A 26,534-nucleotide genomic window follows, 5' to 3' on the forward strand; every position below is an offset into this window, starting at 1 on the left:
CTGGAAAATCTCCGGGAATCCCAGGCTCGCTCAGCTGGAAAAGGGGGGCTTCGTCATGAACCCGTGCTTCAGGCTTTTAACCCCCGCTCACTGGAGCGCCCATTGTTTGCTGAAGGAGCCGCCTTGCTGCCAAGAAAGTGAACGCGAACTGGCGTGGGCCAAATCCTGCGGAGACAGATCGACTGGACACCCGTGACTCATGCAAGCCTGAAGAAAAGTCTTTCCACCACGTTTGGCCTCACTGGCCTTCTTCTTCTGCAGGGAGGTAGGCCAAAGGCGGAATTACTTAGTGGTTTTCCTGGACTTTGTAGCTTAGGCATTAGGAGCAGGTAAAAGGGGGCAAGAGAATTGCCCAGTGTCTACTTTATACAAGATCATTTCATAGATCCACGTCTTTACCAAATTCTCTTAACCCTGCAGAGTATATTGCACAAGTTTGGTTCCAGTATAGGATGTCTCCTAAATTAGCACCCCGCCTCCAATAAATAGAACAGAACCCCTACGCTGTCCTCCTTACCCAAGAAACTGCACACACATGCAGCGCAGGTAAAACCGGTTCTGAATCCTTAATATTACTGACTCCATCCCTTCAGAATGCTAGAAGTTGTTCAGTAGAAAATATAGAAGAAAAAAAAAAGATACAAAATATGCAACACGTTACACCCAAATAAAGCAACTGAAAATTACTTTTATCTATGAACTGGCAGTAAATCCAAATGATATATTCATTGCGACAGCAAAAGAGTGAAGTGCACCCTACCCCATTTTACATCAAAATACTTCTGGTCATGTTAACTTGCAAACAGAAAGATTTACAAATTTACTTTTTTTCCCCAAAACAACCAGAGTAAGACGTAGAAATTGAAAAATAATTTTGAATGCCATCTAAGCAGGATGCCAAAATTACTAGAATTGTCCTCCAAGTTCTCAGCTACTGGACTGACAAGATAAAGCTGAAAAAAACTGGTGAACAATTTGTTCCTTCCCTACTTAGTATGTGTCAGATTACTTTTATTTATTTATTTTTTTAAAGATGACCAGTAAGGGGATCTTAACCCTTGACTTGGTGTTGTCAGCACCACACTCTCCGAAGTGAGCGAACTGGCCATCCCTATATGGGATCCGAACCCATGGCCTTGGTGTTATCAGCACTACACTCTCCCGAGTGAGCCACGAGCCGGCCCTCAGATTACTTTTAAAATAAAGATTATTTTTTAATCTATGACAACTATGGAGTGGATCACAAGACAGTCAGTTCCATAAGCATGTGATTAGTTGGGGGGAGAAGAGGGTCTATAAAGGAATATTTCTTTGTTTGGGTGGCACAAAGATTAATGGTCTATTGTCTTACTGTCTAAAAAGAAAAAAGCCAACTCAACAGTGCCATCTTCTGGAAAACTCACCAAATACAATTCTTAACTCTTAAATTAGTTGCCATCATCTGTTATCTTCACTTTTTAGTTATCATATGCTCATAATATTTATACTTTTCCTGCCTCAAACTGTATCACCTCTGGGGACATGGTAACTTGAATATGTTACCGAGAAAATATTTGAATAAATTGTTTCATAATTTCACTTTTCTCTAATGACACAAGCACTAAATACAAAGGTTGGACTGTCAATTGGTCATATCTTATTTGCAGGACTAAAATATGTAAATTTACCTTATAAATAAAAACCACACTTTTCCCCAAGATAAATTCTATAGCAGAAAGATGAGTATAAAGAAAACAATTACACATCACAAAACCATTGCTTTTCCCAGAAATATCAATTGTTTGGCACAAGAAAAAAAATGTTTTAATATTCTACAGAAAATCAAAGTTCTATCTCTTTGAAGAATGCACATTATAATTATAGAGGGTATGAAGTTTACTGTTTTACTAGTAATAGTCTAAGGTACAAATACACTGCTCAGACAGTGGGAAGGAAAACAGCATAAGGTGAAGCTAAGAGACATAGGCTAAGAGCTATTAGTTTTTTTTTTCCCCTACATAATGCATGTGATTCAGGGACACAACTCATTTCTCCGTAAAGCAGCATGTGCTTTGTCTATTTTTGCATTAAAAGGGAATATTGTTTATTGTCCAGCTCTCCCCACTAAATTTAAGTTTCATAGGAGCACAGACCATATCTAGCATTTTCACAGCTCTGTACCCACTGCCTATACCTACTTGGCATATAGTAGGTAGTGCTCAATACATTTGTTAAATGAATAAACAGAAGTTGAGATAGGATTATTCAATGGTATCTTCTATTATGAATTAATACAACAAAGTCATCATGACAGAAACAAATCTCACAATCAACATGTTATATTTAATAAAAGAGTTTAGGGGCCGGCCCGTGGCTCACTCGGGAGAGTGTGGTGCTGACAACACCAAGGCCACGAGTTCGGATCCCATATGGGGATGGCCGGTTAGCTCACTTGGGAGAGCATGGTGCTGACAACACCAAATCAAGGGTTAAGATCCCCTTACCAGTCATCTTTTAAAAATAAAATAAAATAAATAAGAGTTTAAATTACCAGAATAGTATGAGACATTGGTGATAATATTCTCCAGTTCTCTATTTTCCTTAGTGTGTATGGCTAGGGCAAAATTCCTTTCTTCCAAATACTTTCTTCTGTACAGTTTCCAAATGTATATAAGCACAGGTTGTTTTTTGCTGCAACTACAATATGAATTCAGCCTACTCAAATAGTCACTATTTTAAACATACGGCACAGTTTCCTATACATGTTACTGAAGACAATATACAGAGCCCAGCAAGTAATTGTGGAGTCCTCATTAATGAATTACATTCAATTCTACATCATCCACACATGAATTAGCCATGCTGTGGATAGTGCAAGTATATTTCAATGTACTGGTGATTGGAAAACAAAAAGATCTGAGTTCAAGTCCTAATAGCTTAATTTTCTGTGCCCATGGGCACACAGCCTTCCTTTGATTCTTCATCTGGTAAGCAGTGATAATGATACCTACTTCCTATGCTCATTTTTGAGGCTCAAATGAATGAGTCTTTAAATAATCCCAACCAATCATATGATGGCAGCTCTAATGGAGGAAGTTCATACATAATACCTTCCAAAGTCTAATGTAAACTACTGCTGATTTTTACAATTCTCTTTTTGCTGAAATTTCTAATTGATTGCCAGTGAGGCCAAGATCATGAGTTTAATCCTTTTACAGCCCTTAACGTCATAAAAAGGGAAATTAATTTCCAAATTGTCCATCAAGACACAAGAACTGGTACATCGTAGATGGCTTACTCCAGCCCATCAATGTTTTGGGTAGGACCTCAAAACATGTTCTTTTGATGGTCTGTTAGTAGCATCTCCTTCATAAAAGAAAAGTAGCAAAAATACATATTTATTCAAGAGATACTACAGACATGAAATGGATTTACAGTGGTATTAACATCTATTAACCACTGGGAGGAGCTGGACTAGTTTGAGTTCCTTTGTCAACACCAAGGGATCCACGGATATAGTTGGCTGTTGCAGAAAGCCACTAAAACAATTAATTTTAGAACAGACACTCTCATAAGATAGGGATATTAATAACTCCATCCTTTTGGCCTGCTAACCTAAGCATTTCAAACAAAAGAGTACATTATAAGAGAATAGTCTATTAACAAATATTTTAAAATTTTCTTTATTTCAGAACTGCCTTTATGTACAGACATCGTTTAAAAAAATGCACATACACTGGAGATTTTCCAAGGAATAGGAGCTGGAAATAAAATTTAAGGGCAATTAGGAGAACTGAAATTGTCCCAGAGAAGTTCTGAGGATCAAGCTTCCTTAAATGTCCTTGATAACCTCTTCAAGTTCTTCCTTTGTGAACATATGGAAATTCTGGCCAGGCTGCACTGTGGCTAACTGGAAGGAAAACAGACAAAGGTTAATAAGCTAGGCTCAATTACTCTTCTGATGAATGATGGTCAGGAGAAGCTATGTTGGTGATGCAGCTGTTCATGAGGAACTAAGGGATCTGCTGTCCCGGGGATAACCTTTCCAGGCAGCAGGTCCCTAAAATACCTCTCTGATTCCAAAATAAAAATTCTTATTGACCAAATTTTCTACTTTGAGGTTAACCCCCACATAACAGTCAACCAAATGCCTGGCATCATCATCACTCCTTGAAGTTATTTCAACAAGGATCACAAAAGCAGCAGCAAAGTACATGATGTCAATACTTTTTTCTGTTAAAGTTTCCTTTAGCAATATATTTAAAGTATATTTATATACCTGCAAATTGAGCTTATGTAGTGCTCTTAGCTAACTTGGTCACTCTGTGCTTCTATTTTCCTCATCTGTAAAATGGGAATAATAATAATACCTAACTCAGAGTAGTTATAAGGATTAAATGTTAATATATGTAAAGTGCTTAGAACAGTGGCTAGAACATAATAAGCACTAAATAATTGTTAACCATTATCGTTGGTATTTTCTCTAAAATTATCCGTGTGGCAATTGAACAACAAGGTTTGTTTATTTTTTAAAAGAACTGGCCAGGAAAAGATTCCATTAACACTGGCATAGGAAATCAGTTGTGACCGAAGATATCAGTTATAACCAGCAATCTAGATTATAATCTATTTAAGCAACAAAAAACTAGGGCCAGAAGATGGTTAATTTCAAATTTAACTAAACCTCCAGGTTTTCCATTATCTCTGGTGATCACATAATCCCACATTTGGGGCAATACTGAGGAATAGGTGCCATTTGCCTCAAAAGCTTTTGTGCTTAATTTGTTTTTAATATTTCTTTATAATGACTTTTAAAAAAATTTTAAGATTAAACATACTAGACTTTTTTTTCATAATATTCATTACTGATATTTAAGATAATTAGAAAGTTGGCAGACATAATTAGCATAATTCAGTTATGTGATGCTTATCATTTTCTGCCTCATCTATAAGTAAAATTCAGAAAAAGACTCCCACACATCTTAAGACATCTGATGATCAGGTCTGGGAACAGACTTTATTCTCCCAAAAGACATATCTAATTACATGAAATATCAGCACAGTCCCAAATATATTTGCAAAATATATGTAAACTATTTACTCTGTCCATATAGACTGAATTCTATTCCAAGGATATTTAAAAATATGGATGTTAATACCACTTCTCTTAAGGTGTAATATCTTTACTTGATGAGCAATGACACGAAGATAGACATAAGGTAAACAAACTAGAGAAGAGTGAGGGCTTACAGATCTGTCAGGTCACTCAGAGCTCAGAAGCTAGCCTTCTCAAAACATTACAGGGGCCAAAAAACAGACCAGGCAAACTTTAATAGAACAGTCCTATAGACCCAGAATTAATATTAAATTGCTTAATACTAAAAGGATTTGATCCAAGTACTGCATTCAGGAAGTTACTCATCACTAGACGAGTAAAAATAACCCCTTAATTTGCATAATGTAAATGTATTTACATAATAAATATGAAAGATACTTTTCTATTATCTCACTTTCAAAAAACCTCTGTGAGGCAGATACAAGAGTTATTTTCTTTCATTTATTCCATTAATAATTAATTACTAAGCACATGTGTACTAGTTACAGTTATACTAAGGACTAGGGATCCAAAGATGAAGAAAGTCTGTCTTACTTACTAAGGGTGCTAGATGCCAAAGGCTTTCAATGTCAGGTAAGTGTTATAATAGAGCTAAGCATATGTAAGAGTGATCTGGGGAAATGTCCAGAAAGGCTTCAAGAAGAAGCAACCTTTGAGTCGTACATTAAAGCATGGTGAGAATGGGTCTAACAGTCAAAGAGGGGAAGGGCAGACTGAATGTGCAAATGCATAGAAGCATGAATCAACATGATGTACTCATATTTGCAAAACTGAAAATAACTCTGGCTAGAGCAGAGGTTGAACATAGGATATAAGAAAAAATGGAGAGGGAGTAGGGGGTCAGAGCTCCTAGGGAGATACTATATTAAAGTGGTTAAAAGTACAGGACCTAAAATCAGATCTGGGTTCAAATCTTGACTCCACTATTTACCAGTTCTGTTATTTGGGGCAAGGTCCTACCCTCTCAAAGCCTCAGTATCCTCCTCTGTAAAATGGAAGTAGGAATACGTATCTCATAGAGTTGTTGTGAGGATTAAAAGAAATAATTGCATGTGAAGTGCTTAGCAAAGTGCCTAAAAGATTAAAGATATGACTAAATAAGTAGTGAATTATTATGCCATGAAGTTTGAAATTTATCTTGTAGACAGTAGGAGTCAGAGAAGATTTTTTAAGTGGAGAACAATTAAGATCAAATATAGATTAGATCAAAAGTGCTACTTAGTAGCACAACAAGGAAAAAATGGATTGAAATGGAGGAAGGTGAGGCTAGAGGCAGGAAGACTAGGAGAACTCTGAAAAAATACAAGGCAAGAGAAAAATGAGGACCTGAACAAAAGGCAGCACTGGGACTAGGGATGGAGAAGAGGCATTGATATCAGAGCTATTTATAAGAAGGCAAAGACACGATTTTGTGACGGGAAAGGAAATTAGTCTTCCAGTTTTCTGGTGTGAATGACAAGTGCACTGGTGGTGTCATCAACCAGGATTAGAAATATGAGAAGAAACGATTTTCAGGAAAGATAATAATTTTAATTTTAGAATTATCAAATTTGAAATAAATACCTCAGAAAGGTGAAATAATAGTTCCAAAAAGAGACCATGAAATCTGACAAACAGGAGTTATCTTAGCAAGGGGCAGTCTCGTGTTAATAGTAAGAGCCAAAACAAATGGTAGTGATTAAGAAATAAATGAGAGGTGAGGCGGTGGAGATACTGAATATAGATTCTGTTTGGAAGAGACTTCGCAATAAAGGTTAAAAAATAGGATGGATAAAATAGCACTCAGCAATAAAATGTAAGAGACAACTGATAGACATAACATGGATGAATGTGAAAATCATTATGCTGAGTGGAAGAAGTTAGACACAAAAGAGTACACATTGTATGACTCCATTTATATGAAATGCTAGAACACAAAACCTATAGTAACAAAAAGCAGGTCAGTGGTAGGGGGAGTGACTACAAAGGGGCATGAGGGAAATTTCTGGGAGGGTGGAAATGTTCTACATTTTGATTGTGGTGGCAGATACAGGAGTTATACATTCATCAAAATTCACCAAGCTACATACTTAAAATAGGTTCATTTTACTGTATGTAAATTATACCTCAACAAAGTTGATCTCTTAAAAAAGGCAGGTGGGACACTTAGTAGAGGGAGGTGTTAATAAACATGATTTTTCTTTAAAGAAAGATACAATTTGGATATTTTTTTTTTGTGGGGGGAAGCAATTCACAGGCAGGAGATCTAAGGGACAACTGATGGAGAAAGGACCCAAAAGAGATGGAGGAGGAAGGGCTCTAAAACAGTGGCTTCCAAATCCTCCCTTACACTGACCATCAGAATTACCCGAGCAGCTTTCAAAACCACAAGACTCATTTCCAAAGACTCTTATGGACAGACAGGTTTGGACACCATGAGTTAGAGCATTGGTGGAGTATTTAGTCTTGGACAAGTGGAAGTACCCCATTTTTAATATGAAGAAAACTATAGTTAGGGAGGTTAACGTGGTTAATGATAGACCCTGGATGAGACACACCTGATGCTCTTTTCAAAGCAACACTGTAGTGGCACTGAAACTGAATGAACTAGAAAATATCTTTGCAGTTGCAGTTGAACCAAACAGGCCTTAGAGCTTTCATTGTGAAACCAACGGAGCTACATTTAAATTCCTCTGAAGTGGCAAGGAGATTGTCTTAGCAGAAATGCGGAGACCCTACTCAGTACCAAAGAAAACAAAGTACTTGAAAGATACTAACAATATCCCTCCTAAGACTCAAGATGGGAGTATGTTGCATTTGTTGCACCATGTCGTCTCAGAGATTGGCAAGAAGGGAAAGTATTTTCAAATCTTTAAGAAGGTGAAAAAACACTGTTCTTACAAAGTTTTTCCATTCAGAAACTATGTTAAACCCCCGTCTCCATTACTGCTCAAGAAGCAAGCCAACCACCTCCCACCATCCTCTCTCAAGCTCCTCTTCTTGGACCCTCCCACTTCTAGGCCAGCACCCTATTTCAGTATCCTATTTTGCCCCTGTCACAGCAGCCTATGAAACCTGGCTCTCTTAGTGAGACATTCACCAACACTCTCCAGTACTCTCCATTCTTCTGTCCTTAACAGCTCAATCCTCTACTAGGGATTAATCCAACCATCCATTTTCTCATGAGCCTGGTAAGAGCTGATTGGTTTAATTACTGGTTTATGATTATAGCCTCAGTTGACCTTTAAAATATTTTTTAATTCAAAAATAATATATATATATACCATACCTTCAAAGAGGTTACCTCTATCCTGACTTTTCAGAACAATTTGTTTTGTGATTCCAGTCTCAGCTAGTATTTTAATGTGGCCCAGCACTCCTTTTACTCATCCCTGTCTTCCCTTTTCCCTACCCATAATGACTTTTCCAAATATTTCCCATTCTCCTTCACTGTTGTATTCACTCCTCAGCAGATGACCTAACAATCACGAGGGAAATATAGGACACCTCTCCCAATTTATCTCCAAGCTTACCTATCTTTACTCATCATTACCTCCTTTTCTCCTATCTACTCTCAGCATTCGAAATAAGAACATTCAAAATCTGGTCCATGCCTCTCCAGTCTCATCTCTTGCCATCCTCCTATGCTACATACATCCCATACCCCAGCAGTCAGACAAAACCCTCAAGGTTCCCTTTTATGCACAATGTTATTTTTATATCCTTGAGCCTTTGTACATGCTATTCCCTCTGCCTGGAATACCTTTCTATTCCCTTCTCCAGACATCAACTCTTCTAGGAAGCTTTCCTAGTGCCCTAGTCTAAGTTATAATATTCTCATGGCAATCTATTCTTACTGCTGTTATAGAAGTATCACCCCAAGCTCTTAATGTCTGTATGCCCCCTACACTACACAGTATACCACCTGAATAGGAAATGGATTTTCTGTGTCTGTATCCCTGGCACCTAGCATAGTATGTATCATATAGTGGGTACTCAATATGATGCTGAATGAATTTTACTTCTAGACCAACTCCTTCATTTGTACCATGCCTTCCCTCTTCTAGAACTTTTCCCTCACTATCTAACTTTTCCTTTTTTTTTTTTTTGTCTTTTTTGTGACCGGCCGCACCGCGCTCAGCCAGTGAGCACACCGGCCATCCCTACATAGGATCCGAACCCGCAGCGGGAGCGCTGCTGTGCTCCCAGCACTGCACTCTCCCGAGTGCACCACGGGGTCAGCCCCTAACTTTTCCTTTTAACATTTTTCTATCCACTAGTTTCTTCTCAGTTTACAAAAGTTATTTCAAGTCTTTCCCCATCCTTAAAAAGACAAAAATCGTTTTTTTTAATGCTGCCTTTTGCTGACAATAATCAAACTTTTTGAGAAAGCAGCGTACTCTTGTTTTCTCTTCTTTATCATCTCCCTTTCACTCTTTAACTCACTGAATTCTGCCTTGTGCCATCACCACTTTACTAAAGCTGCTTATCATTCGAAGGCTATCAATAACTTCTCAAGAACTAAGCATACAAAACTGTGATATTCTTAATCTACTTAATCTTCAGCAATGGGAGCTATGATATCTGAATAAAAAAAAACAGAAAACAGAAAAATACCTCTATGTTAGTTGCATTCAGCTTCTCCTCCATTACTTGTTTAAGGATGATAAGTGAAGACTTGATGGCTTCCTTCAGTGTCATAGACTAGAAACAAAGAGGGTGTGAAGATGAGCCATTATACATAATCCCTCCTTCCATCAGAGATTCCCCCTTTATCTCCCTGAAGAAATTATTTAGCAAATATTAATAAATCAAACATTTAATTAGTATTGTGCATTGCAAGTGTTTCCAGAATTCAAGTAAGTTATAAATAAGTAGAATGGACTTATTCAGAGGAAAAAAATGCCTTATTTTCAGCTACAACAAAGTCGCCAACTTTCATACAGTAAGTGATCTTTGAAGAAGGGGAAAGGGCTACACTTCTCTAGTATACATTTGAATTTCTCTTTTAATGTAGAAGATAATAGTATATAGGTGATATCCTGAGAATAATAATGCCCAAATGATCTAAGAAGGTAGCCCAATGGTTTAAAAATCTTTTTTTTTTTTTTTAACCCCATTTTGCACCTAATTTCCTCCACATGGAAAATCAATACTATTAGGGGTTGATGAGAGTAGGCTTCCCTGTATGAACCACCTGCATAAGTATGGCAGCCTTCAACCACACTAATGAATTACTCCAAACCAAACCTGCCCATCCCACAAAGAAAGTGCCAAATGTGCACTTGCTTTAAGAGCCAGACTAGGAAGTATAAACTACTAAGTAAAGCTGTAAGGATAGAGGATAAACATACTGTGGTACATCCATATTATGGTATACTACTCAACAATAAAAAGAACTAACTATAGATGAAGCATCCCAAATCCGAAAATCCAGAATGCTCCCAAAATCCAAAACTTTCAAAGCATCAACATGACACTCAAAGTAGATGCTCATTAGAGAATTTCAGATTTTGGATTTTTGGATCTGGGATGCTTAACCTGTAAGTATGCAAATATTCCAACATCCGATATCCAAAACACTTCCAGTTCCAAGCATTTCAAATAAGGAATACTCAACTTACATCGATACAACATGAATGGATTTCAAAACACTATGTTGAACAAAAACAAACAAACTGTATAATTCCATTTATAAAAAGTACAAGAACAGACAAAACTAATCTATAGTGGTAAACATGATGGCAAGGGAAGGAGACTGACTGGAAAGTGGGTGAGCATTTTTGGGGGGTGATGTGAAATGTTCTACATCTTGTTTTAGGTTCTAAGGGTATATGCAAATGTCAAAACTCATAAAACTGAACTTTTAAGGTCTGTGCATTTTATTATATGTAAACTATACCTTGATTTAGAAAAATAATAGTAAAATAAAAGTTGTTAGAATACTTAATTACCTTGTGGTAAACTTCTTGTAATGAGCTCTGGGCACCCTCTGAAGCAGAGCCAATTGCTCGAGCATCACACTGTACAAAGGTCCCAGATGGGTCCATATGAAACCTGCAAAACCCCCCAAAAAGAAGAGGATTATAATGCTTAAGAGTGGTGGCATTTTATGTAACAGACATCTGACTTTAAAAAAAGTGTAAATGCTTGGCCCTGCAGCCAGAAAATGCCACTGAAATACTGAGGCACAGACCCAAAAGATGTTCCATGTTTGGACAAACCAGATCTTTTAAAAGGTGTGTAAGAAAATTAGTAACTTCCCCAGGGATTTAAAAGAGAAGTATAGTATAGTATAGATAGTATGCCTATCTAAGTAATATTTGAGGATGAAGATCAGATCAACATTCCAAAGCAAAGCTCTGCAATCTATGCTGACATATTAACAGAGTTATTTCTAATTCTTTCCAGAATTAGCACTGGTTCCAATGGGAGTTCTTCATGGAATCCCAAATTTGTTTGTATAAACAGCACAGAATCACTGAACTTTAGACTTAGAAGACCTTCTTTTTTTCACAATTCTGCAACAATCTTCTCAGTTGATTCAAACTACCAGTCCCCACCCCCTCAAAAAGCAAGACGAAAAGTGGCAAAATGGTACTTACAGCTGGGGTCCTTTCTCATCAACTCCTCCAAATAACAGTGCTACTCCAAAGGGACGAGACTAGAACCAAAATATAAAAGGTATTAAGATTAGTGGCTATGAAGTAAGGGGGGTATGAGGGGCTGGGAAAGATATGTTCAGAGGACGAACATCCTAAGTCCAATAGAACAGTAAGAAAACGACACAAGCATCACACTCACCATGGCACCTGGATCTGCATCTTCTTCTCCAAACTGTAGAGCCAGATTGGACACAGCCTGGGTCACACTCTCCACTGTCATTGTCTCATTGTAGGTGAACCAGTGGTTCTAGAGGAAAAACAGAACATAGTACATCCTTCTAAAAACAAAGGCATGAAAGCTGCCCACCATCCCACTATACACGTCCCTTTGAACTGTGGTTGGAAACTGAAGGCTCAGCATGTTTTTCTTGTCATTAAACATGAGAACTTGGGACTGAAAGAGGAACAGAAATAGCTCTGCAAATAAACATATGAAAAGGACTCTAAGCAATGATGGACTAGAGGATTACTCCCTTGAAAAACAGGTCCCTCAAAGCACCAAGTTTATTCTTTTCACAAAGTGAATGCTGACAGCTGAGTGCCACTTTCCCTCAAAAACCCTATCTTATCATTCTGTTGGTCTTTAAATTAAATGATTTATTCTTACATAGGTACTGGCAGCCAACTTGCAAATAAATACAAGCATTTTTACCATGAGATATTTTTTTTCTTACTAGCTTTTCCAGGCAACAGGTATTCAGTTTTTTAAAAAAAAAAAAAAAAAAAAGCAATCCTCACCAGTATTTGTCACTTGGTACAAATCATTGCTTACCAGAGGAGAGCTGTTACTTGCAAGCCTGGTAGCAAAGGCAGTTGGGGGGAGAAGTCCTTTAACTATGACTACTTCTTGCCATGGTGCTCCCACAGACATTCAATTATGGAACAGAATGCAGTGCAATACATGCTTTACATTAGACAAATCCAAAAGAAGCAAGAGACTGTCAGCACTATTGACAAGAGCTTCCTTGTGCAATGGTTGGATGGCTAAACTCCAAGCCCCAGGAAGTTACATCCGGGTATTCTATACAAAATCACTCCGAAGAGCCACATCTAATATTGACAGATACCTGCAATACAGCCCAGGCAGTTATATCATCACTAAACAAGGAACTCAAGCATTTTACCTGTGTCTCCACTCTGGCTTTATCAATTAAAGTCTTAGCATCAGCAATTAGCCCACTCATGGCACAACCTGCAATGTAAAAGCAACAGTGACGCAGTGGCCAGATTCTTATAGAACTCTTTTGTCCACTCAAGAAATACTGAAATACTGCAGTGGAACTATGGGAGGCATTCAGCAATCCCACAGCAATATACCCAATAGATTAGACGGGAAATTATCTGAACTGAACCCAAGTATAGTGATGCTACAAACAAATTTTAAAAAACCATCCGCAATGACAAAGAAGTCCAGGAAATAAGACAGGAGACAGAGAAGAGCAGCTAACCAAACATGAATTCCCACATATTACTTCCTTAAACACTCTTTGTAGACCACGACGCACTTTTGAACTAAGCAAACACTAATGTTCCAACCTAAGAAATAAAGAAATATTTCTTTATTTTACTATGGGCTACAATGGAAGCCCTAGACCCTAGAATAGAATCGAAAGCCTTTTCTTTTCTCTGTCCCAAACTCAAACCAACTAGTTATATTAGAAAGTTTGCCTTATGGTCCGAGATGCCAAGATCATGGCTGTAACTGTTACTTCATATGCCATGATTCAAATCTGAATCTCCAGCCTAGGTTTCTCTCCTGAGTTTCAGACCTGTAAAGCCAAATGACTCCTTTAATATATCTACTTGGATATACCACACACTCAGCTCATCTTATTTCCCTTCTAGACCCCATCTTCTTCCTTGTCCCTCACAACCAATCAGATCCCAACTTCTGTCAATCTCTATCTGATTAAACTGTCTGGCATTAGTCCCTTTCTCTCCATTCTCTGGCTACTGCCTTTGTTAAAGCTCTCATCATCTCTTTGGACTATTAAAAAAGTTTCTTAACTGTTCTCCCTGCCTCCAGTCTCAGCTCCCTTCAGTCTACCCTTATCACTTTTATCAGAACGGTTTTTCTAATCATAATACCTCATTGCTTAAAACCTTTCCCATCAATGCAAAAGGATCAAGTTCAAGCTCTTCAGCATGGTAAAAAAGGCCTTCTACTCTCTGTTTTCAGACTCATTTCTTGCCACAGTTAACCTCTCAGACATACCAAACTGCCTGTGCCATGGTATTTTATATTTTACACCACCAAGGCTTTGCTCATCTCTATTTCCTCAGATTAGAATGCTCTCCTCTGCCATACCCAGACACTTGTTCACCTGGTAAACACCTCCTTGTCTTTCAGAATTAAATTGAGCTCAAGCATCACCTTCATGGAATCATTTTCTGAAAGCCCCACTGACTCCCAGCAAAATGCAAAACTATTCCTCCTTTGTACCCCTACTGAGCACACACTAGAGGCTTTCTTAATGTCCCTATCACATAACTGCTTTTTCTTATTCACATGTCCACCTCCATAATTAGACTGTATACTCCTGGAAGACAAGGACTATGTCTTATTCCTCTCTCTGTCCCTGACATAATGTCTCACACATTGGAGGTTCTCAGTTTGTTGAATGAACACAGACCTACCTCTAAAAAACAGGTGACGTGAGATAAAGGAGACATAATGTTCTAATTTTAAAAGATTAAATTTCAGTTTCTTTATTTATAAAAGAAATAATATCAAGCTCCAGAGTCACCACAGCATTTGGTTCTGACGCCTTCAAGCAATTAATTATTTTACCAATGTTTCACGAATTAGATGACTAGATAGGTTAAGAAAATTTGGATAGCCAACTAGAATGCCATGCTATACGTAAGCAGAACTACTCACCCTGTAATGCTACAATGATGTCAGAAGTCAAGGCAGGAGAATTATAATAAAGACCAAAAAAAGGGGGGCGGGAGGAGACAAGGAGTAAAAAGATAAATGTGAAAACTGAAGAAGACTGATCCAGTCAAAACCTATTATTCTTACAACTCTCTGAATTTTAGTTTCTCCAAAGATCATTGAAAATTCCTCTTTTCTAGTGGATACCCTGGGTTCCCACGTATGATCCTCTGCTCCTGGTGGCCTCCTATTACAGCTAACATTACACATCAATGAAGTCCCAACCATCATAAGACACTGGCCTATGATTCAACCTTTACATATTTCAACAACCATCACATATGCCAAGTCTACATTTGAGGGAGAAAGGTACTTCTGGGAGTAGATTAAACATTAATAAGTCCTGCAACTGCTACCTACTTCTAAAGTTATGCACACCGGCCTGCTGCCTGGAAAATGATTGCTAACAAGGGGATAGGGCATTCACCTCATGAACCTCCCTTGGAACATCATAGAAGACTAATTAATCCAGGCCAGATCCTATAGAACAGCCTTCTGCAACTCCTTACCTATGTGAGCATCAATCTCTACAATTTTCTCAATGCTGCTGGGCTCCATGAGTGGGGAGGTAATTCTCTTCTCCACAGCTAGGCACACACCTTCTGATGTTTGGATCCCAATGGCTGTAGAACCAAGCTAAAGAGAAATATGTTATGGTTACCATGTACAGATCAAAGAACAGTCTCACATACTCACCAGAAATCTCTCTGTACATCTTCACAAGATAAGTTTCAATCAGCCATATCTTGTATGTGAGAGAACAAGAAGCACCCTAATAAGTAATACACTGTTTCTGTCAAGAGCAAGAACATTGATTTATAGAATTTTGTGCTTCTAAAGAGGAAGTTCGATAAGGTGTTTAAAACATCTGAAAAATAATCCACCCTAATGCCAACACTTGGCGGTGGGGTGGGGGGATTCTAAAATTCTAACACAGCAGACAAGAAAGTAATAAAACTTTAATTTTTTCCTGGACCATGTCATATTTCACTTCTGCTATCTATCTTGGTCTGTCTCAAAAGATGATATTCTCCAAAACCTATGTGACCTCATGAAAGTAATTTAGAAAGAGAGAGAGAAAGAGAGAAGAAAAGAAAGAGGGAGGGAGGAAAAGGAAAAAAAAGAAAAAAAAAACACTACCATCACCACCAACAACATAAAAATATTAATTTAATCATCCAAGGTCACTAGCAGTCCAAAATATAGTGTAAACTCATCTCTTTATCTCCATTCCACTATCCTACTCACCTATCTCTCTATGCCTCAGTTTCCTTATCTGCAAAATAAGCATAATGATGATAGTAACAATACCTACATGAAGGGTAAACATATTAATGCTTAAAATGGTGCTTACCACATAATAAGTGAACAAATATTAGTTATTCTTATTACATGTGTAGATTACATCAATAGCCTCCTACTTAGTTCCCCATCTTTAATCTCCCTCTCCCAATATATCTTTTATGTTACAGCCTGACTAAGCTAGTAAAATGCAATTTTCATTATATTTCTTCTTTTCTTGAGAACTAACATTTCCCTATATTGCCTATAACACAAAATCCAAATAGGCTTCCAGAGCCCTCATAACCTGGAAGCTTATGAGGTTACGATAAGCTTCCATATCACTTTTCCCTTCCAACTTTATTACTCATTATTCTCCATTAAAATCCATCAGGTATAGATCAACCCATTTGCTCCATCCATATTATTCCCTACCCTCGCACCCCTGCTCATGCTGTCTCCCCTGAATACACTTACCTTCTGCCTCTCCAAATTCCACCCATCATTCACAAAGCCTTCTATAACTGTATTCTCCTCTCTAAACTCCCACCATATTTAGTTAGTTCTACAAAGCAATGACTGCCAAGAGCGAGCCCATTATTATGAAGGATTACAAAGAATTCCATGAATCTTTATGTATGACAAGTTTAACATGTCAGCAGACTGAATGAATGATCGTGTCTCACACATACATATTTTTCAAATGTGTAGATAAAGTTGACTTTATTTAGAAGTGTTATTAAATGTATACCAGCTTTTCATCGTGTATTTTCTTAATCAAAAGATACATGCATAACTGCAAGAGATGAATTGCCAAAAATTTTTATGTAAATAAAACAGTGCTCATACTCCTAAAGATGCAGACTGAATGCATACATTTGCTCTACTTCCTCAAGTCTGTTAATACAAGATTAAAGACTTAAAAAAAAAAAAAAAAACAGGCATAAATCTACTAAGACAAAGAGAATGGGAGAAGATACAGCAAAAAAATGTTGAAGCTAGAAAGAAGATGGATTAGTGATAATTTACTTAAGCAGACCTGAAAAAGCCAAATCTTAAACCAGCAGTAAAGAAAATCAAGACACTCACAAAAGGCCACATATAGTAGGATTCCATTTATATAAAATGCCAGGAATAGGCAAATCTATAGAATAAATTAGTGGTTGCCTATGGATGGGGGAGGTAGAAGAATGGAGAATGAGGAGTAGTGGGTATGAGATTTCTTTGGAGATGACGAAAGTGCTCTAAACTTAGACTGTGGTGATGGCCGCACAGCCCTGTGCATATGCTAAAACCATTGAACTGAATACTTTAAATGGGTGAATTTTATAGTATGTGAATTACATCTCAATAAAGATGTTACAAAATGGACAAAAAGTCAGTCAAGAAACAGCCTGATCACAGGAACCCCCCAAAACGAAATGGTGGCAACAAAGACCTCTGGAAATGGAAATGAAGGAGGAGCTAAAAACTGCAAGGTAGTTCAATGTCTACTTAAGAAACAGATCCCCAGATTCCCCTCCCCTTTACAGCTTTAGCTGTGAAGCTATATGATTGCCCCCAACCCCATTCCTGCAGAAGACTCCAGGCTTATTATCTGAAGAAGGTAAAACAGAAGGTCTTGGATTGGGGGACACCAAGCAAAGTCAAAGGCAGGGGTACTATACTGTACATGGGGAGTTAAGTAAAAGTTTAGAAACTTAATGTTAAGAACCCCAACCTTCTTTCCTCCCTCAGGTCTCAGAAGCCAGCAGCCAGAAATACCTTCCTGGCATAAAATGAGAAGAGGCAATTTTCTCTAGAGCAGTAGTTTTCAAACTTTTTGACCAAAATCCACACTAAGAAAAATACATCTTATATCCTGACTAAAACCCACAAACAGAAATGTGTAGATATAACAGAAACAAAGTTTCATGAAAAAAACCCTCACCAATACTATGGGCAAGGCATTCTGATATCTACTGCTCCATTCCACTTAAAAAAGAAATGTTCCTCATGACCCACTAAATTGATTTCAACATCCACTAATGGGTCTAGACTTGCAGTTTGAAAGCATAGCTCTAAAGAATCTGACCACTTCAGGAGAAAAAAAAAAAATTAAGGAAAAATTAGAAAAAACATCCCTAAAGAAAAACAAAGATATTTCAGCCATATACAAGAACAAGATAGTGATATGAAAAAAACCCAAAAAACAAACAAAAAAAAGAGCTTAGAAATTAAAAATAGTTTCTATGAAACTATTGGAAAATGCGTTCTACTTAATTGAGGGAATAAATCAAAAAAGAAGATGACATGGGATTTAACACAAGGAGGAGATAAAGGAAATCCTTAGAATAATCTTGACAGAAAATCTTAAGTCTTCAACTGTGCAGCAGGCCCAGAGAATCAGTTCAGACTGGAACAGGTCAGAAGGCTCCAAGATTTCTTCAAGAATCCTTAATAAAATACTTAATGTGCCTGAATGTTTTGAGAGGGTATACATAACTTGGAGAGACTTTGGGGATGAATTATTGATATGTACATATTAAATTAAGCAAGTTTTTAGAAAAAGAGAATTATTAACTTCCAGAAAAATAATGTACAGAAACAGGAAAATAATCATAGACTATAAAATGGCTCAGCTGTGAATAGCGTTTACATAGTCATACTAATATAACTGTTGACTAATGGTCTAACAAAATTATGAAATACAGTATGTAACATATATTTAGAGGGTTATCCTACCTCCATCCCAGTAGGCAATTGTGGTGGGGGGAAGAAAGGGGGGATCTCCATCCTCTACAATAAAAAGTCCATGGATAATGCCTAACAAAAAAGCCATAAGTCTGTGTGTTCCAGAGAGGGAGGTAAATGCCAAGAACATTATCAGCCAAAAGAGTTTAAAATGTTGCCTCTGATAAGATGAAAATAGATGGGGCAGGGCTCAGGGATTGCTGTTTTTGTTACAAGGTTTATAGAACTATTTTACCTTCTGATTCTAAAATTACATGCACATAGACCTTAAAAATTAAAAAATAAAGTGAGAAACCATTGCCAGAAAATTTAACTTAGCACTTAGCTGTTCTCTAATTGTTTTATGTATGGTATACTGGATCTTGAATCCCCAAATGAACAGGGCAGGACAGAATTCATTATGTACTTTTTAATTTTATCTAGAAGAGTGGTTCTTAACTGAGGGCCATTTTGCCCCCCAAAGGGACATTTGGCAAAGACTGAAGACATTCTTGGTTGTCACAACTGGAAGAATGAGTGCTACTAGCATTTAATGGGTAGTGGTCAGGAATGCTGCTAAATATCCTACAATGCACAGAACAGCCTCCCACAACAAAGAATCATCCACTCCAAAATATCAATAGTCCCTGAGTACTGTAATTATTGTGCAGAGGAAGTGCACTCATAGCATAAATTCTCAGCTTGTTCAGTGTAGCCTCAAACTTAAATAACTTCCTAGGCTGGAATTCCAAAAAAGGGTCAATATTTTTGAGACAGGCTATTTTATAAAATATAACAAAATTCAAGATAATTTTCTTTCTTTCTTTTTTTTTTTTTTGGTAGATATTACATATATAAAACTACATACATAGACTTTGGTTCACACAGATATTCAAATCATGTAAGAATATCAAATCAAGTCTCTTTCTCTGGCAGATTTTCAATTTAAAACAAATTTGAATGAATTTGATTCCCATTACAATAGTTTTGCTGGGATACTGTGTTAGTCAATATGACATCACCAATAGTTTCACAGAAACAGGCAATTTGACTACAAGAAGTCTTTTTTTTTTTTTCTTAAAGATGACCAGTAAGGGGATCTTAACTCTTGACTTGGTGTTGTCAGCACCATGCTCTCCCAAGTGAGCTAACCGGCCATCCGTATATAGGGATCCAAACCCGTGGCCTTGGTGTTATCAGCACCACACTCTCCCAAGTGAGCCACAGGCCGGCCCAAGAAGTCTTTTTTTTTGAAGATGTGTCTAACGATTTTTGAAGTTCCAGAAGACAATATTCTGTCTACACCTGTGTGAATATTTTGTCAGAATCAAGGATAATTCTCTTTTTACACTTACCCTCTTTTTCCATTTCCCTCCACATATTTCGATATTATAATTTTACCTATATTTCTCCCCCTACCCACTCTTAGTAGTGACTGGGGGGGGGGAAGAAGAGAGGGAACATTTGAACTGACTCTATGTAGTATTTCTTGAATATAACTCACTAGCATAGTAACCAATGTCTAGATAATAAATATAATACAAAAATTTCAACATTATCAGAGATTTCCACTCCTTTCCCCAAGAAATTCACTCTAAAGGCACTTTTTTCCTGCCTCTGCTGGCTATATCTCATTCATACCATTCGTTCGGGACCTCCAAGTGATAATTTCTCCTGTCAGCCATTTTTAGTTCTCCAGATCCTTTCATAGCACTTACAGTTATTAAATGCTTTCTCACTAGCTACTCATAAACTGCCAGGGAAACAAGCAGGGAAATTCCAAAGCACCTGATTTTCACATGGGTTAAGTCACATCCATTAAAGGCCACATCACTATCTCTATTCTAGAGTAACCTAGGAATACAGAGATCAGATATCACCTCATTACCTCTAGATAATCTGGAAATCACTAGCCCTAAGAAGCTTAAAAGCAGGACCCAAAAAACCGAGGATTACTCTTGGCTTGCATACCTGAAGAGAACTGTTGTCTCGCTGAGGCTCAAAATAAATGCTACAGCTTGAAAGAAACATACATTACTTCATAGTAATGTATGTTCAATACAGGACAAAAATTATCAGAACTAGAAATAGGCACTTGCAGCTGACCCATCATTTTCTGTCCCACTATCACAATGCTTCCACTTTCATTTCCATGTCTTTAGCTAATCAGAATCTCCTTTCCCCTTCTCTAGATTCTTATATAACCATTTTCCCCAATACACTCTTTCTAGAGGAGATATCAGAAACACAACCGCTCTCTTCAATTATGTGAGGAATTGTCTTACAGATGAAGTTTAAACATCCTATGTGGTTCAAGAACAAAATTAGGACCAACTGAAGGAAATTTCAAGAAGCTAAACTTTTGATTCAATATAAGGATAAATTCCCAAACCATTATGAACTGTTTCAAACAGAATGAATTATCATGTGAGAAAATATTCTGTCACTAGAACTATATAAATAGAGATTATTCAATTATGCTGTATGGCGATATAGAAGTGATTCAAGCAGAGAGTGAAGGGTTGAACTAGATCAGTTATTCTCAACCCTTATAAGGCACTAGAATAACTGGGGCCTGATGCCTGGGCCTTACCTCAGGTAACCTAAATCAGAATTTCTAGGTTGGGGCCTGGACATCTTTTTTCTTTCTTTCTTTTAAGTATTCCCCATGATTCTTTTTCAACACTAGATTTAAACAACTCTTTGTTTTTCTGTCCGGTTTCTTCTTAAATATCCACCAGTTGAAAAGCAATTTAGATTACCCATAATCCAACAAATATAGATCTCAAATGGTAACTAATTTTAGGTATAGATAACTTACTTCCTAATTTTTGGAATACTGGTTTGAACTATTTGATTTTATATTACTAGATAATAAGAAACTTATTCAGTCCCTAAAGTGTCTAGTACAAATTTACAACTTTACCAACAAGAATACAGAGGTGATCAGTTACATGATTTGCTCAAGACAACAAAATATAGAAGATAATACAGGTACTAACTCTGGGCTTTTACACCACTCTTTATAGCCCAAAGGATTATAAACACAAACATGTCCCTCCACCCCAACTCAGAAAAAGCTACTTACATAATTATGAAGCAGTTACCTGCTCAAAAAGTTTTAAAACAGATATTAGGATAGGTTTGAAGTTGTTATAAAAATGATTAATAGTGGTTGGTTAAAGGGATATGGGAACGTTTTCTAAAGGAATGACTAAAACACATTTATTCCAAATGTTCTGCCAGCAAAGTGTTAGGTTGGCAAGAAGTTTCAAAAACTATGCTACTTGATACTACCATACCTTGATAGCCTCAATGGCATATTCCACTTGAAATAATCTTCCTTCAGGAGAAAAAGTATTCACACCCCTATAATTAAAAAAATTAAATTAAATTAAAAATTGTCAAAAAACTATTCATATACACACTGAACTCAAGTTCCTTGACAACTAGCTCAGATGGCTACAGGATATGCATGTTATCATTATTCTCTACTTCGCCCACAACAATCTGCAGCTATTTTTTTGTACATTGACGGTTTCTCAAGGGAACGGAAACTATATATAGAACACTTCTGTCCTACTCCCAGAAAGTGTTCCCAAACTGATCAAATGAGAACAGGTTACTTTTCTGCCTCAATCCTGAATCGATTTACCAATTTCTTCAGCAAATTCATGCCCCAAACTATCAGGCAATTCCCAAGAAAATGTGCATTTTTCCTTATCCTCTTCCCATTATGTGCATTTGATATTACCATCTTTTTAAGTTCTCCACAGGTACACTTCTCTACTTATTTTATGAATTAGTATTATCTTAGCAATAGACTGAGATCCATGTAGTTACTAAAGCCTAACCTAGTTCATTCATTCAATAGATATGTATACCAATTACATGCTGATATGGATTGAATTGTGTCCTCCAAGTTTTATGTATTTGAAGATTGATCCAACCTGTGTTAAGTGGGTAGGAAATCCTATTATGGTAATTGAAAGGTGGGCCCTTAAAGAGGTGATTAGTTTGTAAAGATGATGCCATAGTGAATGGATTAAAAATAGTGGTCACGGACATGGTTCTGAGGGCTTTAAAAGGAGAGCATGTGAGTCTCTCTCTCTCTCTGCTCCACCTTTTCTGCCATGTGAGACCCCTGGGTCACTGTCGCTAACACCAAGGTCTTCACCAGATGTGTTTCCTGGACTTTGAACTTCCCAGCCTCCAAAACTGTAAGCAATAAACTTCATTTTCTTAAAAATCACCCAGTTCAAGATATTTTGCTTTAAGCAACAGAAACAGACTAACACACACGCCAAACTGCTTTTCTCTCTAAGACACTTCTCCACCTTTCCTCGCTCCAGTATGTTGTAAATCCCTATGGAGAAGAGGCACCGATTGGTCTTAGCTATAAAAGCTTTTCACACAATGAACACTTAAAAAATATATGAACAAATGAATGAAAATGGCTGCAATCCTTTGTTTATGTAGTCTGGACTTGATAACAGGTAACATGATATAAAGTACAGTATTTTCAAATTTGTTTTACCAAAAACTCTTTTTTCAAAAGAAATCATATTTATAACCCCCAAATATAAAACAGATCATAAAAGTTGACATCTGCTGAGCATTTACTATATGCCAGGCACTGTTAAAAGCTTTTACATGATTTAACTCATTTAATCCTCAAAATGATCCTATGAAATAGTATTCTAGATACTATTTTACATGAGTACATTGAGACACAGAGAGGTTAAATAAGTTGCCCAAAGTCACTCAGCATATAAGAGGCAGAGCTGGAACTAAAATTTAGACAATCGGACTACAGAGACAACTCTCAACTATTTCACTATACTGCCTCTGGGAACCACTCTGACCAAATCAGGGGTGAAGGAAGACTCCAACCATCCCAGACCCCCCTCCAACCCACATTTGCTCCTGACATAATATCCCTAAGGCCATTTAAAAGGAAGTTTAGGGCTCTAAAGAACAGTTTTTAAATCACCGAAAGAAAAGTCTGAGGTCAGAAGGCCTAGGATTGAGTTCTAGTTGTGCCACTTACTAACTTTAAGTTGCTCAAATAAAAAAAAATAATACTTGTCCTGCCTCTCTCACAAGACTATTAAGTACTGAATTAAATAGTATGTGAAAGAACTTTGTAAATTGTAGAGCACTAGTGATTGTAGTATTTTTTTCACCCTAATTGAGAAATTTCATCCTACTGAGATATTACTACATCCTCCCTAATATGGGCTCTGCTCTTGGCCCTCTTTCTCAAACTTTACTGTCTCCCTGAGTAGTTTCATTCATCCCAAGCACCTGCAAATTCCAAATCTCTATTACCAGTCTGACCTCTTTCCCAATTAATCTGAATGCATGCTGATCATCTCCACTTGGATATTCCATTAGCACCTAATACTCTACATTTTCCAATCTGAAATATTATCTCTTTAAATCCAGCCACCCTGCAAAATCAGCTTCATCTTCTGCCATTCCTACTTCGGTTTTATTTTTAAACACCTCCAATCTCCTAGTTCCCCATCCTAGAAAGTCCTGCATGATTTGACTCATTCCTCCCCATCTTCTCCCATATCCATCCATACGACAAGTCATACCAACTCATAGCAATTCCTTCTCCACAGTAACACATCACTTTTCCTTCTGTTCTCAATGCTCTCATTACCTTTCACCTAACTACTGTAATAGCCTCCTAACTAGCACCCACTAGCTCTTTCCTCTAATCCAGTCAATTAATCTCTATAAAACATAATTATGGTTATGTAACTTTTTTAAATGAAAATAAACATCGTGAAATGGCCTATAAAATAAGACCCAAACTCCTTAAGCTCATATTAAAAACCACCCAAAATCTAGCACCATCCTGTTTTTCTATCTCCTGCTATTCCCACACATGTATCGTATGTGCCAATCAGACTGAAGTTTTCCCAAACCTGCATTGTGCTTTTCCACTGCCCCTTCTTTGTTCCTATAATCTCTGACTCAAAACTATTGACTCTCACTGTCATTTATTTATTAAAATGCTACTCCTTCTCAAGACCCAGTTTATTTATTCATTTAAAAAAATTATTTTATTTTTTCAAGACCCAGTTTAAATATCAGTTCCTTTATGAAGTTTTCCACGATCCTCTAACATTGAATGCAATCAATCTCTCATCAAAACTTCCATAGCATTGATTTGAATCCCTCTAATGATGTTATACATTTCTGACTCAACTATAGCTACTTTTGTACAGTTTTTTTTTTTTTTTTTAAAGATGACTGGTAAGGGGATCTTAACCCTTGACTTGGTGTTGTCAGCACCACTCTCTCCCAAGTGAGCCAACCGGCCATCCCTATATAGGGATCTGAACCCGCGGCCTTGGTGTTATCAGCACCACACTCTCCCAAGTGAGTAAGTAACAGGCTGGCCCTGTAAACAGTTCTTTAAGAGACAATCTCCTACATATGTGCAAGGACCTTGACTTTGTTCATTGCTTTATGACCAGAGCCTAGAACAATGCCTTGTACACAGCAAGCACTCAAGTACATTGGCCAAGAGAATAATAAAGGACTGTATTTTAGTCACTCTTAGGAAGATACAAAAATGAATAACACAAAGCAATCAATACATATGTTAGGTAAATGATAACAAAATTTAATAAAGGCTTTCTGATAAGGATAACAATTTCCATCATACATACCCCAACTCAAAATTATAACACCTAAAGATGATTCTCTTCAATGCTCTGGGAGCAGAATATTCATTTTTATAGGACAATAAGAAAAGACGTCAATTTTAAAACTTCATATACATCTTCTATGAGTCAGTAAAAGGATGAAAAAGAAAGAGTTCCAAGGTGATAGAACTTTGACAGAGTCAACATAGAAGTAGATTTGACAAGAAATGCAGCTTCTCAAGCCACCAAGTACAAAGAAAATGTCTGCCTTTCCTGGCTTTTAAAAGAACTTAATAGCTATGTAAAAACTTAACTGATCAAAACAGAAACTGAAAGTTAAAATGTCTACAGCATGAATATGTACAATTTAATATTAGCTAGCATTTCCAAGCCCTGAAACTTATTTTTCTAAAATAAACACAATCTCACAACCTTGATTCGAAAACATTACATTTGACCTTCAACATACACTAAAATTAACTTGTTTTAACGTTTTTAAAAAGTCAGAAAAACCTAGGTCAAGTGGAATCAGCATGATGAGAAATCTCTGAGAACCATTCTAAATCAATGTATCTGGGAATAGCTGAGTCTGCCTTCGCCTCTTGCAGAAACTATACATCCCAGCATGCCCTACTACGAACCCACTAAATGGTCTCCAGTTGCTTATTCTTCCAAGCAGCACGTTTAACTTTTTTTAAAAAAAGGCATTAGTACTCAGCACGAAAAGGTGAACGGGGGAGGAAGTGACCCACGGCCTTCTCTAGGTTAAAAGTCGGAGTCCCAACCCCTGAGCCTTCTTCCCCCAGCACAAACCAGCTTCTCGCTTCCGCACCAAGTTAGGATCCAGAGGTGACTCAGCGGTAGGAAAAGTGCGGCCGATATGCCCAAGTCGAGCTTGGGGAATCACCGCGAGCGCCTGGGGAGGACAAGGGATCCCCAGGCCCGGCCAGACTCGGGTTCCTGGAGCTCCCCATGACACGGCAGAACCCAGGCCGCGGCCGGGCCCCGGGCCTGCCCACCCATGATCCTGACCCGGCTTCCCCACGCCGCACGGACCTGTCATACTCAGACCGGGTGAGGAACATGGCGAGAACGGGGGAAGGCGACAGCAGCTACGAAGGGATTCTGAGGACCAACACGACCCCGCCAACATCCAGCTCACCCACACCGCCACAGAACCTAGGGCCCTGCTCCCAACT

General features: G+C 37.6%; 1 protein-coding gene across 1 annotated transcript; it reads right to left on the reverse strand.

Annotated features, from left to right (window-relative positions):
* Positions 1–3,644: 3,644 nt before the first annotated feature.
* On the reverse strand, positions 3,645–26,534 carry PSMA5 (proteasome 20S subunit alpha 5). The gene is made up of 9 exons (XM_063107127.1): positions 26,392–26,534; positions 21,973–22,039; positions 15,187–15,313; positions 12,864–12,931; positions 11,879–11,986; positions 11,680–11,738; positions 11,029–11,131; positions 9,692–9,778; positions 3,645–3,889 (listed from the first exon to the last, which is right to left on the reverse strand). The coding sequence occupies exons 1-9, from the start codon at positions 26,418–26,420 to the stop codon at positions 3,812–3,814; spliced, it is 726 nt and encodes a 241-aa protein (XP_062963197.1). The 5' UTR covers positions 26,421–26,534; the 3' UTR covers positions 3,645–3,811.

This window comes from Cynocephalus volans, chromosome 8, assembly GCF_027409185.1.
Source record: "Cynocephalus volans isolate mCynVol1 chromosome 8, mCynVol1.pri, whole genome shotgun sequence".
NCBI classification, from domain to species: Eukaryota; Metazoa; Chordata; class Mammalia; order Dermoptera; family Cynocephalidae; genus Cynocephalus; species Cynocephalus volans.